General features: G+C 52.3%; 6 protein-coding genes across 6 annotated transcripts; 2 read left to right on the forward strand and 4 right to left on the reverse strand.

Moving 5' to 3' along the window:
• Nucleotides 1–41: 41 nt before the first annotated feature.
• J4E92_000520 (uncharacterized protein) lies at nucleotides 42–913 on the forward strand (the record flags this gene model as incomplete). Its single annotated transcript, XM_051491936.1, has 2 exons — nucleotides 42–137; nucleotides 470–913. 2 exons carry the CDS (start codon nucleotides 42–44, stop codon nucleotides 911–913), a joined length of 540 nt encoding a protein of 179 aa, XP_051357448.1.
• A 405-nt stretch (nucleotides 914–1,318) lies between these two features.
• Nucleotides 1,319–2,730, reverse strand: J4E92_000521 (uncharacterized protein; the record flags this gene model as incomplete). The annotated part of the gene is made up of 5 exons (XM_051491937.1): nucleotides 1,319–1,825; nucleotides 1,891–1,911; nucleotides 1,969–2,378; nucleotides 2,436–2,569; nucleotides 2,621–2,730. 5 exons carry the CDS (start codon nucleotides 2,728–2,730, stop codon nucleotides 1,319–1,321), a joined length of 1,182 nt encoding a protein of 393 aa, XP_051357449.1.
• A 426-nt stretch (nucleotides 2,731–3,156) lies between these two features.
• On the reverse strand, nucleotides 3,157–6,451 carry J4E92_000522 (uncharacterized protein; the record flags this gene model as incomplete). The annotated part of the gene is made up of 4 exons (XM_051491938.1): nucleotides 3,157–3,666; nucleotides 3,933–4,758; nucleotides 4,916–6,314; nucleotides 6,382–6,451. 4 exons carry the CDS (start codon nucleotides 6,449–6,451, stop codon nucleotides 3,157–3,159), a joined length of 2,805 nt encoding a protein of 934 aa, XP_051357450.1.
• Nucleotides 6,452–7,013: 562 nt separating this feature from the next.
• Nucleotides 7,014–8,748, forward strand: J4E92_000523 (uncharacterized protein; the record flags this gene model as incomplete). Its single annotated transcript, XM_051491939.1, has 2 exons — nucleotides 7,014–7,047; nucleotides 7,100–8,748. The coding sequence occupies 2 exons, from the start codon at nucleotides 7,014–7,016 to the stop codon at nucleotides 8,746–8,748; spliced, it is 1,683 nt and encodes a 560-aa protein (XP_051357451.1).
• A 422-nt stretch (nucleotides 8,749–9,170) lies between these two features.
• J4E92_000524 (uncharacterized protein) lies at nucleotides 9,171–10,744 on the reverse strand (the record flags this gene model as incomplete). Its single annotated transcript, XM_051491940.1, has 2 exons — nucleotides 9,171–9,776; nucleotides 9,833–10,744. 2 exons carry the CDS (start codon nucleotides 10,742–10,744, stop codon nucleotides 9,171–9,173), a joined length of 1,518 nt encoding a protein of 505 aa, XP_051357452.1.
• Nucleotides 10,745–13,045: 2,301 nt separating this feature from the next.
• On the reverse strand, nucleotides 13,046–14,938 carry J4E92_000525 (uncharacterized protein; the record flags this gene model as incomplete). Its single annotated transcript, XM_051491941.1, has 2 exons — nucleotides 13,046–14,064; nucleotides 14,113–14,938. 2 exons carry the CDS (start codon nucleotides 14,936–14,938, stop codon nucleotides 13,046–13,048), a joined length of 1,845 nt encoding a protein of 614 aa, XP_051357453.1.
• Nucleotides 14,939–15,845: the final 907 nt, after the last annotated feature.

Consider the following 15,845-nt stretch of genomic DNA (forward strand, 5'->3'; position numbering starts at 1 on the left):
ACCGACCCACCAATATCGCAATGACTACCAAAGCACCAAACATGTCACTCATCGGGACAAGCTTGCCAAAGGCTCCTGCTGCTCCAGGTACCGATGCAGATCAGCCTTCTGTTACGGGCGAAAATCTCCTCAAGATGGTATGTTCCAAGAATGTGAACTGAGTGCTTGCATTGCTAACTATTGGAAGGTTTGCGATGAGACTGGCGATGCCCACTACTGCTCCTCTACGCGCCAATCGAAGAAAAGAAAAACACGCCAAACAACTTCACCCCCACTCGACGACACCGACAAGCCCTCGCACGCTGCGCATGACCACATGAAGGCTTCAGTCACCAGCGATACTAGATCCAATACCTTTGCGTTCATGCGATTACCCGCCGATGTACGTCTTTGCGTCTATGATCAGCTGGTGGCCATGCCAGTAGCTCGATCACTTGTCGGGCCTCACTTTCAAATACACCATGCGAAGCCTTCTGTGGGCATACTGAGAGTCAGTCGACTAGTTCGCGAAGAAGCCTACCCCATCATAGAGCGCGGCCGTTTGAAGAGACGTCCATCATTAATCGTCAAGGTTCCTGCGAACAGCAGCCCAGCCGATACATCAAAGTACCTATATCGGATCGCAGATTTGATGGGTGACCTCGCGTACCGGTTCCGGAGAGCTCGGAAGGAGGATAATGAGCAACATAGCACATCCAACGAAATGCACCGATCGACACTGCTTAGTCTTCATCAGTGGATCGAGGGAGTGTTCGTCAATGACTGGGAAGGCGCTACGGAACATCGCGACAGCACGGCTGCCATGTTCGAGTTCTTCAAGCGGGCGATCCTTACTTTGCGTCAAGGAACGTTCAGTATGCACATCATGTTGCACGACAGCAGTCTCGTTCTAGGACACCCCGTCGGTGACTGATTTTCTCTTGCTGAAAACTTGAACGCAGTTTCAGCCGAGTGTCCATCTCCTATTGATGAAATGCTTCAGGTATCGGTACCAGAAGATCGCATTTCACATATGCGGAATCTGCTCAACACGCCTTGTATCTATGGAAAACGCCTGCGCCCTGGGATGTGGAGAGTTGATGTGCTCAAAGGCGGCACTCAACTACTGGGAAGCTGATGAGTAGTTTCTGGAAGAAGGAGCCTGGAAGGCCTCTTACTGGCGATGGGATCTTTCTGGATGACTTCCCTTCATCGTGGTACCTTTTGGTGGCAATTCGGTAGGGGCGTAGCCCATTTTCCCAGTCAGATTTTGCTACTACAACGGATACCAATGCACAATTCCCTACCAAAGATCTCCGTTTCAGCGCCACGTCTTCCTCTAAGCCTGCGGAAGAACCTTCTTCAACACCTCGACCAATCCCTTGATCTCCTCCTCGGTGTTATAATGTACCATACTGACTCTTGTCACACCCTCTGGCTCCAGCTTCAATAACTCATCGCAAAGCCTCTTTGAGTAGAAATGTCCCCATCTAAACCCGTAGTTACTAATCTTCTCCGCCTCAGCCACGATCGCCTTGCTGCTCATGCCCTTGACCGTGAACGAGATCGTTGGTACTCTTTCCTTGCTATCGCTCGAGGTAGAACCCAGGACCGTGACATCTGGTCGTGAGTTCAGGAAGTCGAGAAGAATAGCCTGTAGCTTTCCCTCATGCTCAGTGATGGCGGGGAAAGCGTCGGTGAGGTAGGCGGTGACCGTTGGAATAGACTGTACGCATTCGTAGTTCGAGCCAGCGAACCCGATCTTGTCTTCAAGAGTTTTGGTAGGGTTGAAGAAGTGAGATAGGGGCTTCATGTGCTGTTGGGCTGAGTTGCTGGCGTAGAGGGCCTAAAGATGTGTACGAAGTCAGCATTCGTCTCAAATATAGCTCGCAAAGTTTTATGTCGACTAACCGCGATATGTGGGCCGTAGACCTATGTCATTTTGTTAGTACCATGGTAACAAGAGGGTAGAGTAGATGCCGGACGGACCTTGTACCAACTGAATGCGTAGAAATCGACTCCAAAATTCTTAACATCAATCGCACGATGCGGCGCGTAGCTAACTCCATCCACGCAGAACAGCGCGCCAACCGAATGCACCGCCTCTGCAATAGACTTCACATCATGGATCGTCCCCAGAATGTTGCTCACGTGCGTGCATGCTACGAACTTCACTTTGTCGCTCAACAGCGGCTTGAGGTTCTCGGCTGTGAGTTTGAGTCCATCCTCCTTTGGAGACGCCCACCACTTCACAGTCAACCCAAGACGCTCAGCCATGAAAAGCCAGGGCTTCGCATTAGTCTCGTGCTCCATCTTTGAGAGGATGATTTCTGAACCCGCAGGGAATTGCAGGGATGAGCCGAGGTTCATGAAGAGTTGTGTTGTTGAAGCACCGAGAACTGTTCATCGTCAGCAACAGGATGCCCAGGTGTGAATGAATCTGATGGTTTCGTTACCGATCTCATCGCGGCCAGCATTCATGTACTTTGCGGCTGCTTGATAGCCCTCCTCGTACTTCGTGTTCGACTGCGTGCCGGTGTGGTATGAAGCGCCAAGCTGAACATTGGTCTTGGACAGGTATTGTACTATTCTGTATTCATATCAGTCATCATATGTATCCACGATCTAGAAATTAACTCACGAGTCAATCGCGTCGCCCAGTGCCTGACTGCCACCGGCGTTGTCAAGGAAGACCTGATCTTGCTGAAGTGCGGGGAAGCGCTCCCGAGCTTTTGAAATATCGAACGTCATGATGCCAATGTCGAGTTATCAAGAGTGATAGGAGTTGAAGACACAAGTTTGAGGGGTTCAGAACTTTTGCTAAGATGCTGTATACCTATGATAGCCGCCGGCACGCCCTATGCAGATAGTGCGGGGCTTGGCTCAATTCAGCAGGTGCTAAAGTCAACCTGTGACGGCATTGCCTGCCCCACGTTGCGCCAGTAATCAGAACGCGCATCCTCGAGGCTGCAAAATAATGTCGTGAAATAGAAGAAATGAAGTACCCCGGTAAGATCTCTATGAGACAGGCCGCCATACGCTTGCAAGATCATGTTCTTCCATAGGTGTCGCGAAACCCGATAGCTCTCCCATGCTCGGTCCTACTCCAGGCCAATTGGTCCTTGATCTTATCAGATCGCAACCCAATGATCAAATGATCATCGGGTGAGTGAACCCTCAGCGAAAGTTGCTTCTCGCATGGTAATCCGCACCCTGACCTTCGAAATATCCCAAGAGACTAGCCAATGCCGCTGTATCAATATCGCATGGTCTACCCATCTCGGACTCCCACTCCTCGTCAAACATAACGCCGTTCTCGTAGGCGTGTGCGAGCCAGGGTCCACGAAAGTATTCGCCTATAGCTGGTCCCAGCCACTTAGTCAAACTCGGGGTCGCGGGCAAGCCTTGACCAATGTAGTTGTCGTTGTAGTAGATACCGAGGCGGTGCGGGGGTATGCGCTTGAGATAAGGCTGTTCCTGAATCACCCAACCGAGTATGTTCTTGCCGAAGAAGGGCTCGCAGGAGATGGTTGCGGAAACCTCAACGCTGCCGTATTCAACCCAGACAAATCTTGGCAAGGGCTCATCTTCGGGGAAGAGGAGACCGCGAAAGAAGCATGGACCAGGTCGGGGCTCGAGATCTGCGAAGGACTTGCAAAGCATCTTGTGCATCTTCCAGTCTTTCTTCTGGCATGCGGTAGAGCAATAGCGTGCATTGCTACAGGTGGAACAGCGTTGTTCAGCAGGCTGTTTGCAGACGAAGCAGGCATGGGGAGTTGTAGGCGGAGCTGGCGTCATATCTTCTGGGTTGGTGATCTTTGAGAAGGTGTCATGGAAAGCAATGGATAGTTTAGTAGCGATAAGAAGCGATTGAAGGAAAAGGCCATACGAAGGTAAGCGGTGTTCTACGTACTTTAAACCGCGAAGACCTTCGAGGTGAGAGAGTCTCTCACTTTGGCTTTCCACATTTCCACTTCTTCTGTCCCAGCTGACTCGAACTGACCTTCCAGGCGTCCTCTTTTGGTAATCACATTACCTTTACCTTCCTCCAAGAACTTCCCCGTAACTTGCACAGCGATCTTTAACAGCTCTACCGAAGGCACACCGTCCGTCTCGATATCTTTTTTACCCGCTGCCGTAGAGAAGACGAAGCCAACAACAAACGGCAGGTTGCTCTTATGTGCTTCCCACTGCTTCCCAGATTTGGCAGCAATGATAGGACTGAACTGCTCCTTCATCCTTTCCATCAACTCCCAGCAAAGGTCATGCATGGTGAAGTAATCGAACGTGATTTCTGGAGCCTCGGCGTGGAGAGCAGTGGCCAATTTTTGTATGACGTGGGTTTGCCTTTGAATGGCCGGCATGACGGCGGCGAGGGAGGAATGATGGCGTGCGCCTTCTTTGATCTCGTCTTCAATTGTTTCAGCTGTGATGAGTCGTTCGTCGCCATTTGTTGAAATACGCGAAGCCATCCAGGCCGATACTGGACCCTTGAACTTCAACAAACGTGCGTTTGCTTTGGTCTCCTTGACCTTCGTATTCCTCTTTGAGCTTGCCCAGTTAGTTGCTGAAGCACCAATAGCCATGAGAAAGTTCTTCCAATGTCCCTCAAAGTCTTTAGGGGGTTCGCCAATGAAGTAAGCCGAATTTCCCTGCATGTCCCACAGCGTCTGAAGATCCTTCCACTCTTCCGAAAGAAGCTCAGTCTGGCGCAGGGCATGGTATAATTGCGTTACGCACATGACCGCCCCGGGTGTTGCGGCGTACTTGACAGCTTCTCTATGGAAGACGTTTCGCGCATAGTGAATCCTGCAGAAATAAAGGCACAAGGTCAGTCTATGTCTCACATGCATTTCGTACAGTCAGGACCTACCAAAGACCACAATGTGTGGGGTTGCGACGCCATACGGTATAGTCCTTGTAGGGAAAAGTAAACGCCGATCGGATGATCGCGATGGGATCGACCTCCATGATCTTATCGACCGATTTTACCAATTCCTTCATGTCGGAAGAAGCTCTAGGGTATGTCTCAACGTATTTCTGGAGCGTAGTAAACTCGTTGCGCATCTGCGTCCAGCCCGCACCAACCTCGGTAGAGTAAATGATGTCGAGATATATCTGGAATGCAAAGCACGACCAGATTGGTGGTTGCTTGTTCGTATTCTCCCTTGCATAGGATTTCCGCGCTGCCTCGAAGGCGATGACAAACTGATCCTCAACCGCTCCCGGATGATTGTGTAGCAAGGGAAGATCTTGGAACACTTCCATCAACGTCGACTTATCGCGGGCATACTTTTGCTTGTTCGTTCTGGGTGGTGGACCCTCATTTTCATCGAATCGACCCCATTTGCCATTGTAGTCCATGACTGACCCGGACGCGGAGAGATCGTTGTAAAGGTAGACCAGGAGGCCATTACGGGCGTTGTTGAACAGGGCGTCTGCGATGTCGTAGGCTTCGAAGTTGTAGTCGTTCCACCAGCCGAACCAACCTTTCGCTTGTGGGTCAACACCAGCTTCTTTAGCGATAGCCAGAAAGTACACCTCATGGAACGGCACGCTTTCGACGAGATGCTTCATCACTGGATAAACTTCGTCGTGCATGCTGTGCGCAAGCTGAATTGCTGTGTTGGTCGCTACCGACACAGTTGCCAAATCGAGTTCTCCCGCATGGTGCCGACCCCATAGGTCTGCAATCTCAGCACGAAGGCGGGAGAGGTCGTCCATCAACATGGTCATTGCCATAAAGGCATCAATGACGGAGTCGGTCAACACCTCAGCAGTGTAATCCAGTTTCATAGGTTTAGGTGGAGGTACCACGTCTGGTGCAGCCAAGAACTCCGCCGATGGCTCATATATATCCAAAACCTCGAAGATGTTGCGAAGTCCAGTCTGTCTGACTCGGTCTTTATCACTCCGAGGCTTAGCATTCTTGATGCTGTTGAGATCGAGAGCATCGTTTCTCATCAAAGGCTTGAGTGCATCGCGAACACTTTCTAGGACAGTGACAAAAAAGCTGTGACGGTCATCTGACGATTTGTCGACAGCTTCGCCGGCAGCTGCCAGCTTGTGCGAGAAAGCACTTCGAACCGATATCACCCGATCAAGTGCAACGTTGAAGTAGTCCGGCACTTCTACAGTGCCTTTGACCTTAGCAATGTGAGCAGACAAAGGTACGAAGTCCTTGATAGCAAGGGTGTATTTCGGCCTGGACGTCTGCTTGTCTGATCCACTCTGCGTAGTATTGCCGGCTTTTCTGGCTTTGCCTTTGAGCCTTTGCGTCTTCTGTTCCGTAGGAGCAGGCGGTTCGAGGGGCTTGTTGTAGCCAAATGACTTGGCTGTAGACGCGACTACAGAAAAGGGAGATTAGCGCGTGCATCTCTCGTAAGTCTGGCCGCAACTTACGCCATGATGCCACGACATCCGTATCGTGCTTGTATTGCTGGTAAACGCTTCGTAGGTTGTTGGCCGCCATTGTAGTTGTGTAACTGCGTCTATTCCAACCGAACTGACCTCAGTACATGGGTATCTGAGTGTGCAGCCTGTCCGTCTCTACTGAGTGGAACTTCGGGGGAGATATTCTGGGTGTGTTGTCTTCGCTACCATAGATCGTAAATGGGTAGAGACAGCTTTCTGGCGGTGCGCGAAGATATTGCTGGGTCCTTCCCCGCCACGCGTCGCGTCGCGATCGCGACAAATCGCTGTCTGAGGCACGCATCGACAAAAGCAAATTCCAGCCCCCGGCATCTTGGGGTGCAGAGTTTTCTAAGCGCATCCAGTTTTCCGCCCCGTCCATTGCTAAGTGATGCAGACTGAAGTGTTGTACTCCCAGTGGCAATCCGATGTCGCGCGCCTGGATGATGGAAGGCCAGATGGATGCGGCCGGCCGAGCCGTGGAAAACCGCCATGCTAAATTGGGACTAGCGTTGATGACATGCGCTGTGCGGCACAGCGAGCACCTGCAGCATTGCAATCCAGGCTATCTCAATCACCCTGTACTTCATCAAATTGGTACATCTAGAGAACGGCTCTGAACAATGGAAGGGCTGCCGCCGCTTCAAACATCCAGAAGTGAGTGTGCTAAACATCCGCCTTACATACGTCATCATCTAACGCTTCCCAGGCGGCAGCACCAGCTCGCTGAGTACTCTGCCCAACGAAGTACTACTCCAGGTCTTTTCACATGTCGATTTGCATCGTTCCATTCGTGTATTGGGCTATATTCCAGATGATCCCCCTCCAAGCTCTCCAGACGAGTATCTCATTTCCGATTTTCGCGCTAATTCTCGCTCGCTACTCAACATTGCGTTGACGTGTAAGAGGTTCACGGTTCTGGCTCGCGAAGTACTGCTCTCTTCGCTCGTGCTCGAGGTCGGCTTCCCAGGAACATTGAATGAGCTTTCCAATTCGGACATCTACGGCCTGATCTGGAGATTGCAAGCACGACCGGAATGGAAACGACATATAAAGCAGCTGAGATTGTGCTTCCCGTCGGAAGATCGTGGTATCATGAAGCTCAGTGGTTCCGGTCCGGTAGAGCCTCACGTGAACTATCTTGTTTACGAGAAGGCGTGTGAGATCGTCGCTTCCCTCGATCTACCTGCTTGGTGGAAGACAGGGAAAATTGCAGAACTGAAAGGCACATTTGCACATGCTTCAGCTTCCGTGTTCTTAGCTCTGCTACCAAATATTTCGACCTTGTGCATATTCGACACAGATTCAAATCTTACCCTTGCTGAGCCGCATTTCCAAGACATGCGCCGTTGGCAGAGATTTGCTTTCAGGCTACCGACCGCACATGTGCTATCCTATTTGAAGTACGAAAGCCCCTTACCGCCGCTATTAGGGGGCGGCTTGGAGCACTATCCCAATCTGCACACCCTCGACCTGAGCATCAGACTCCAAGGCCAAATACACTCGCAAATTCGCATGGCATCCGAGCACTATCTCAGTAGCCGATGCGCACAGCCAACCATCCGACATTTACGTCTGGACTTTGAAGTCAGGACCGTCGGCGTATGGAACACCACCTCTCGAGCGTGTATGACGAACATCCTCCGCGCTTTCCCCAATCTTCAAACCCTAGAATACTATGCGGAGTCATCAGACAGCAAGAACCCTTATCGAAGTGTGCGCGCGTTTCCTGCCTATCAGGCAAACATCCAATACTATCCTACCGGGCCGTCTCCTCTTGAGGATGATGTCTACGTAGATGAGCAGCACTGGGATCGAACGATATACGATGCGCGAAGCGAAGTCACCGACTACCAGAACCTCGTGGACGGCATGATACATCTGCGACCAAACCTCGAAACCCTGAAGCTACCAGGCGGCTTTTGGACACTGCCAGGCGCGATGCGCAAACCTTTACCGCGATTCGACCGATTTGCGCAACTCAAGAAACTGGTCATTCCTCAAGCAGCGCTCATATCGATCAAGCTCGACAACATGCGTTTCGACGCCGTCTTTGAAGGCGACTTCGAACTTTCACCGACGCAAGCTCTTCCGATCTCTTTGCAGCACCTCAAGATTTTCGACGTTGACTTGGCATTCTTGGAAAGCAGATGGCTACAAGATCTCTTCGGTGTGCAGAAGGCAGAGAACCATTGGCCGAGGCTGCAGTGTGTAGAGATCTTGATGGGGCCTACGGTTACAGGGCTGTGTCTTGAGGGATTGAAAGCTAGACAGAGCAATGCGGAGTTTTGGATGCTGGTGGATGATGCGAACTTCGAAGTGGTGGTGGAAAGGGATGAGGAGGGACCGGATGCGTGAGGTGGCTCACGACTGTCATGTACGAGGCGGGAATATGTTTACAGCGGCCTTTGGTCGATACAACGAGATTATGTATATGCCACGCTGCTTCGAACGAAGGGCAAGGAAGTCGAAGTCGTGTAATGTGGTCTTTAGAAGGAATTAAGATGCACCTGTCAAACTCTCAACATTCGATATAGGCAATTGAAGTGATCTCGCGCGTGGAATTTAACGAGGAGAAGATAGGTGGTAAAGTTTAGTGATTCGTATAAACAATATGCAAGTCTATATATGCACAAAGAAGTCGTGGTATATACAAGACTCCGCCCGACCAAGCGAAGTCCGATCATCCCATCATAAACGCCGCGCTATCATCGGTCAAGCCTCATAGGTATCATCTAATCCAAAAGTAATCCCACCCAATAGTATCAAAGCACACATATTTAGACCTTAGTCTCAAACATGCGAGCCTCAACGTCCTTGCCAGCAAGCACAGAGTCGTTGTCAATAGCACCATCGGTGGTACCAACATGGCTCTCGCTGTAAGCATCGAGCTCGGCGCCCTTGACCATGTTGAGGTAGATGGGGTAAGACCAGGCAATCGCGAAGAAGATGAGCGGGATGCACATAGCCTTCCGTGTTCCAATGCGGTCAGCAACGTTGCCGAGAATGACGGGGCCAACGGCACCACCGCAGACGGAGGAGACGAGGAAAGAAGCACCGCGCTTGGTGTGGCGACCGAGACCGCGGAGTGTAAGGGCGAAGATGATGGGGAAGATGCAGGACTCGAAGAAGAGGACGATCATCAGCATGCTGAGACCTCCCCAGTTGGGACGGGTGGCGCTGCCAGTGTTGGTGCCGATCGCAGCGCTGATGAAGATCATGATCAGGGTCTGGAAAGCGAGGAGGACGTAGCGGGGCTTGCCGCCGTAGTACATGAGTCCGGCTGCTGCGAAACGTCCGACTGCGAAAAGGGCTTGGGCGATGGCGTAGAAGTTGGCTCCCTCGTGGTGGCCTTCAGTGACGGAAAGGTCAGGGCGTGCCTCAGCCTAAAGATTCAAAGTCAGTAATTGTTTCACATCGTTTGTATACGTATTAAACTTACAAAATAGTTAATAAAATATGCGGCCACTCCTACTTGTCCAGCGACGTAGGAGAACTGAGCAGCGGTACCCCAGAAGAGAGTGTACTGCTTGCGGAGAGGCTTGTCGACGTAGCCAGTAGCCGCGGTGGTCATCTCAGCTTGGTCGGCCATGTCGGAGTCGGTAATCTCAGGAATAGGAGCGAAGTAGAAGACAACGGCGAGGATACCGACGAAGCCAGCAATACCAAGGTAGACCCATTGAACAGCCTCGAGAGACTTGCCGTCAGTGCCAACGTTCTTGAAGATGACCTGAGCAGCGAGGACGGGAGCAACGACAGAGCCAACAGCCTGAACGGACTGAGACAGCTCAAGACGGAACTCGGAGTACTTGGGAGGACCGCAAACAGCAATGTAAGGGTTGGCGGATGTCTCGAGAGTAGACAGACCAGAACCAGCAAGGAACATGGCACCGCAGAAGCCACCGAAGCTTCGCTTGACAGCCGCAGGCCAGAACATAAGAGCACCGACGCAGTAGATGGAGAGACCGAGGATGAAGGTGTATCGGTAACCGAACTTGCGGAGGAACCATCCAGAGTATGTCAAAGGACCGATGAAGTAAGCACCGAAGTAAGCAGCCTGGAGACCAGACGACTCTCCACGAGTGATGTCAAGAGCGACCTGGAAGCGAGAGTTGAGGACATCGAGGAGACCGTAGGCGAATCCCCACATGAAGAAGAGGATAGTGACCAAGGTGACGGGAACGATAGATTGGCGGACCGTGAGAGCGGAAGCTCCAGTGACGACACGGTTGTCGACAGACTTGCGGCGAACCTGTTCGTCAACGACTTCAGCGACTGAAGGGCGACGAGCTTGCTGCTCGTGGACTTGGTCCAGAGTAGGCTCTTGCGAGCCGTTGTTTCCAAAGAAACCCATGGTGATGGTAGGGTAAAGATGAAGATTGGGAACGAAGGTAGATAGAGCCCAAGGATCAACAGATGATATGTCTGTAGAGGCGAATCCCAGATAGTGAGAGACGAAGAGCGAGAAGCTGATGCTGTTTCAGTGAAGGGATACAGCGCACACTATATATCCGCTCTCCGCGTCCCCAGATACCCATCTCCATGGTATAGGTCGCGACATGGGGCTGGTGCCATCCAGACTGCAATAGCAGTCGGTAGCCCATTCGGTAGTCCCATGCTGGCGTTGGTTGAGCGCGGCGTATAAGCCGGGGTGTTGGGGTAGATTCTACTGCTAACGCATCGCCCCGTACGCTACACCCCAGTATCCGCAAATTTTCATCGGAGAGGTGCCGTGATGGGCTGGCTCTTCCTCGGCGACTCAGTAGCCTGCATATTCTCCCCGAGAGTATAGCCGGCAAACATCGGATGGTGCGTGTCTGTGTCCAATCACCACGTGCATAAGCATGCACTAACAGCAACGCATGGACGTTCTTCTCCGGGCGGTCCCACTTAGTCGTTGAGCCTCATGAGACAAATGCCTCGCAGATGGGGCTCGATAGCATCTCCGCGTTGCCAACCCCATGGAGAGACTGTAGCGCAGAAAAAAACTGGAATGCACACAACAGTGGAGTCCCCAACCCGCAAAATGCCCAATTAGCAGCCGCTCCAGCGCCTTCTAGAGGGGCGCATCATCTGCACCCCGCTGTTGATCTCAGCGATCTCGCCTGGTGCTATGTCGTCAGGGTCCTTCGGTGCAGAACCTCTAGAAGGCGTTTTTACAAGCAACGGCAAGCGAGGCTTGTAGGGCCAGCGAGTGAACGACAAGCGATCCAGGAAAGACTCTGGGCGCCACCAAGCCTTCTTTGGGGAATTCATGATCTTGTTTAGCGTTGGTGCGCACCGTCTCTTGGACGCGCAGCCAGTAGCCTCTGGGCTCCCTTGGCATGTTTTAGGTGCAATGACATGAGGCCTTGTTGAGGCTCCGACTGCTGGGCCAGGGTGGTCTCGCATGGCCTGAAGCTTGGGGTCTGTGACCTGTTTGCCGCGAGGCTGCATGCTGGGCTGTCCTATGGCTGCGCTGCGATATCGCGATATTCGACTGAAGCGTTTGGAAAACCGCTCAACATTTGCGGTATTGGTTTAGTACATACCAGCTATGCCTAATAGCTCGGTGGCTTTGCAGACGAAAAGATCTTCACATCGAGCTGAGAGTGTCGACAGTGGCTTGCGATATGCTCAATCAGTGTGGATGGAGGTCTTCATCTCTTCACCAGAAGGTGTAGATCTTGCACTTGCGATATGCATCCGCTATACGCGACAGCCACGACCTTCGATATGTGGTCATCAGACATGACGCTCACAACTCAAAGGCCCGTCTCAGTCACAGCTGGGCAACCATCAGCCTCCATCTCCCCATCTTTTGCTAGCAACTCTGCCGCATCTCTACCAGGTTCACCATCTTTGCCCTCCGCGGGCACTGTACCCAAGCTGCAAGGGTGCCTGCACCACTGGGGTGGAAGCTGGGGTCGACATCTCAACGAGAGCTTCTAGTGTGCTTCTAGCGTGCTTCTCCGCATGCTCTTTCTTCTGCACCACGCGCATGTAAGCTCCAAAATGACGTGTCGCTTGTCAGCGCCACTCCGCAGGGACCGTGTAATTGGTCACGCGAGGTATTGGCGGGAGGTTTGTCGGGAGATCAAAGGCTAGGCGTCGGAGGTGTCTCACGTGAACACTTCTGGGCGCCATGGCCTGGATCACGAAAGTGTCGGTTTTGGCCGTTCTGCTAACGGAGATGGGGTGTAGTGACGGGAACCATGCACTGTGGTGCGCTGGTAGAGGAATATGTCGCCGCACGTAGCCGGCTAGTGGGTGCCGCTTTCTGCTCGTCTGGCGGTTGTTGTGATAATGTCAATGCGTCTGGGGTGCACATGGAGCATGGTTGGAGCGTAGGCGATGCCGAAATCACTCGAATCGTGCGCGCAAAGTGCCGGGCATCCGTTTGTTGAAAGCGAAAGCGGAGGTGGAAACAAGCGACTGCCTGTGTTTTGCCCCTCTGAGGACTAGTCTTTCACGCAGTCTTGTACATAGTGGGACAATGAGTCTGTGCAAGGGTGAAGAAATCGGAGTATTGCCAGCGAAAGCGCCTATTACCTTTACGCGCCCACTCCGTTATCTACTCCATGCGTCTGAACTTTGAAAGGTGGAGCGTTGCCGAAATGGAGATGGACAGAAGACGCGCAGCAGGATGTATCAGGCCTCGATGTCTTCACGAAACCTATTGCCCACCCTTGACAATGTACTCATCGCCCAACGTAAATCCTCCAAGTACGTCTTTCAGCCCCTCATCATAGTCAGGCTGTACGTCTCTTCCCTCCTCGTCCAAGTTGCCCAGATAGTTCGTAATATCCCTCCCATCAAACTCTCTTACCTCAAATCCATTCCCCAAAAACGCCCACATGTTTCCTTCTCTGTACTCAATCTCGAAATCTTCATACCGTGGCGCTTCCATAATCTTGAGAAAGTGGAGGCGCGAGCCCGGCCACATGGTTGCTTGACCGTCCGTTTTCCCTTGCTTGAACCAAGAGCGGCAGGGTGAGGTCCACGCCGTGCGCTGCAGAAATAGATCGGCGTGTTGGCGGAATTGCACACAAGGAGCAAGTTTGGGGGCAAGAGACTTGATGTTCTCGACCTGGCATTTTGTAATGACGGAGAAGATGTAGCGGGTCCACACTTCGATCAATGGCATGAAAGAACCATGACCGAGAGGACCGTACGGACCACAGAAGGAAAACGTGTTCGGGAAGTTGGGGATACCAACGCTCAGATAAGATGTTACGCCCTCCTCCGAACCCCATATATCGCGTAGATCATGCCCATGGGCTTTGAAGGGGAAACGCGGTAGCCATGAGGTGTCGAAGCCGGTCGCGCATATTATTACGTCGACTTCGTGGTGGTTGCCTTCTTTGTCTGTGAAACCTGTGGCTGTTATGGAGCCAATTGGGTCGGTAAAGACAGTGGCGTTGGGCGCAACGAGAGCTTCGAGATATCCCGGTGCTGGCGTTGGACGGCGGCATCCGGGATTGAAGTTCTTGGGTATCATCTTCTCGATGAGACGAGAGTCATGATTGAGCTTATTGCGCATTTCGGTGTCTGCGTATTCACGTGCGAGACGAGCTTCCTCACTGCCCTTGATGATGAACTTGAAGCGCTGATTGAGTTCGTTCTCAATCTGTTTGCGATACTCCAGATACTTCTTGGGATTTTCTTCGAGGTATCTGAGCTGTTCCTCGCTGTCTATGGGACGTCAGTGCTCTCCTTCATATCCCGGAGGGTAAAGCTTACATCGAAAGTTTGCGCCGTTCTTTCCGGCCCAGGTCTGAGCAAAGCCTGCTGTGATCCATATTGGCGATCTAATCCAGTGGTACAGATGTTGGACCTTCTGCTGTATTGACGCAACAATTTGCACACCCGAGCTACCAGCACCGATGACAGCTACACGTTTGTTGGAAAGATCGTAGCCTTCTTCGTAATTCGCAGAATGCATCAGCTTGCCCTTGAAGTCTTGCAGACCTGGGATCTCTGGCCACTTCCACTTGTTCAAGACACCTCCGGCGTTGACAAAGAACTCGGCACTGTCTTCAAACACGACGTCCTTCTCCAGATCACGAACGCGGAACCGCCATAGACCGGCCGCATCGTCCCACTCCACATGCTCCAAGCGGTGTCGCAGCCTAATATACTTGGCGATGAAGTCATTTTCGCGTTCGATGGATTTCAAGTACTCCCATATCTCCGGCGAATACGAGTAGTAATGTGACCAAAGTTTGATTTTCCAAGAGAACTGATAGTTGACCGAAGGGATTCCACAGGCGCAGCCAGGGTATCGATTTTCCAACCAAGTGCCGCCAACATCGTGGTTCTTCTCGTAGCACACTATTTCCAGGTTCTCCATCTCTTCTTCAGCCTTTTTGAGAAAGTTTAAAGTCGATGCGCCAGCGCCCATGAGGACGACTTTGACCTTTCTCTTCGTCCCCATGGGCTGTTCGTTGATTCGGTAGCCATGTTGGTCAGTTTCTGGTGGCAGTTGATCACGGACCTTTACGTTGTCGTCAGCCGCAGTGCCAGCAGCAGCGTACAGTGAACTCGGCGGATCTGACTGTATGCCCATTTTGGAATTGTTGGCTCGAAAAGGTATGAAAAGTGAGCTTGTTCGTAGTACACCGAGGAGCATTCCGGGTCAAACAACAACTGCGCCATCTCATATAGTTGCGCCATAGCCAGACCTCGGAAATAGCCATGTAAGGCGGAGATGGTGACAGCATCGCCAGCAGCACTGCGGGGTAAGATTATGTTCACAATACCTAGGTACCTTACACAAGCTTCGCGTGTGTTTTGACCCGTGAAAGCGCTTTCGAGCCTGCGGTCAGAATTGCTGGTGCATGACATTCTCTAAGAGGTGCGCTCTGGTGACACGGCCATGGGGCTCTTGGGAGATGGCTGCACGCCCAAAGAAACAGCGCCACCGCTGTGCACATGCGACACTGTAGTTGGCTGCAAGCATACAATGACTGATGTTAGTCATGTTTTACTCCGAGTTGGCGAACACGGGGGCTACAAAGGGTGCAGTGTGCGGAACAATGGTACGAGATGGATGATCAGGCACACGGTAGGGCTCCGCTCCCGGTTGTTCTTGGCTCCGCGATAGTTGGACGGTAATGACAGCAACGCCGCAAACAAGCCATAGCCGTCTTCCCACCACCCTAATTCCTGCATCGCCATTGCGGAGTCCTGTGTCTCTCCTCGAATCTCGCAGTCCCATAGCAGCGTCGCCCAGCGGCCCGCACTCCCCGCTACAGCCACGCAAAACACGCTTGACGATCCGCTCGACAGCTGCCACCTACGCACAGGCAGGGCTGCTTCCCGTCCCTCATTCCTGCCCACCGGGATAGTTATCAGCGCCGGCGCATGCGAGCGCGCGACATAGTACGAGTCGCAGAATCGCCTTGCGTCTCCCCCCTCCCCGCGCTGGCTAGGTTGCTGGACTCCAAGCTCAGCTCAGCGGCCCTGGTCATGGT

The sequence above is a fragment of the Alternaria infectoria genome, assembly GCF_024043175.1.
Source record: "Alternaria infectoria strain BMP 0036 chromosome Unknown scaffold_1, whole genome shotgun sequence".
NCBI classification, from domain to species: domain Eukaryota; kingdom Fungi; phylum Ascomycota; class Dothideomycetes; order Pleosporales; family Pleosporaceae; genus Alternaria; species Alternaria infectoria.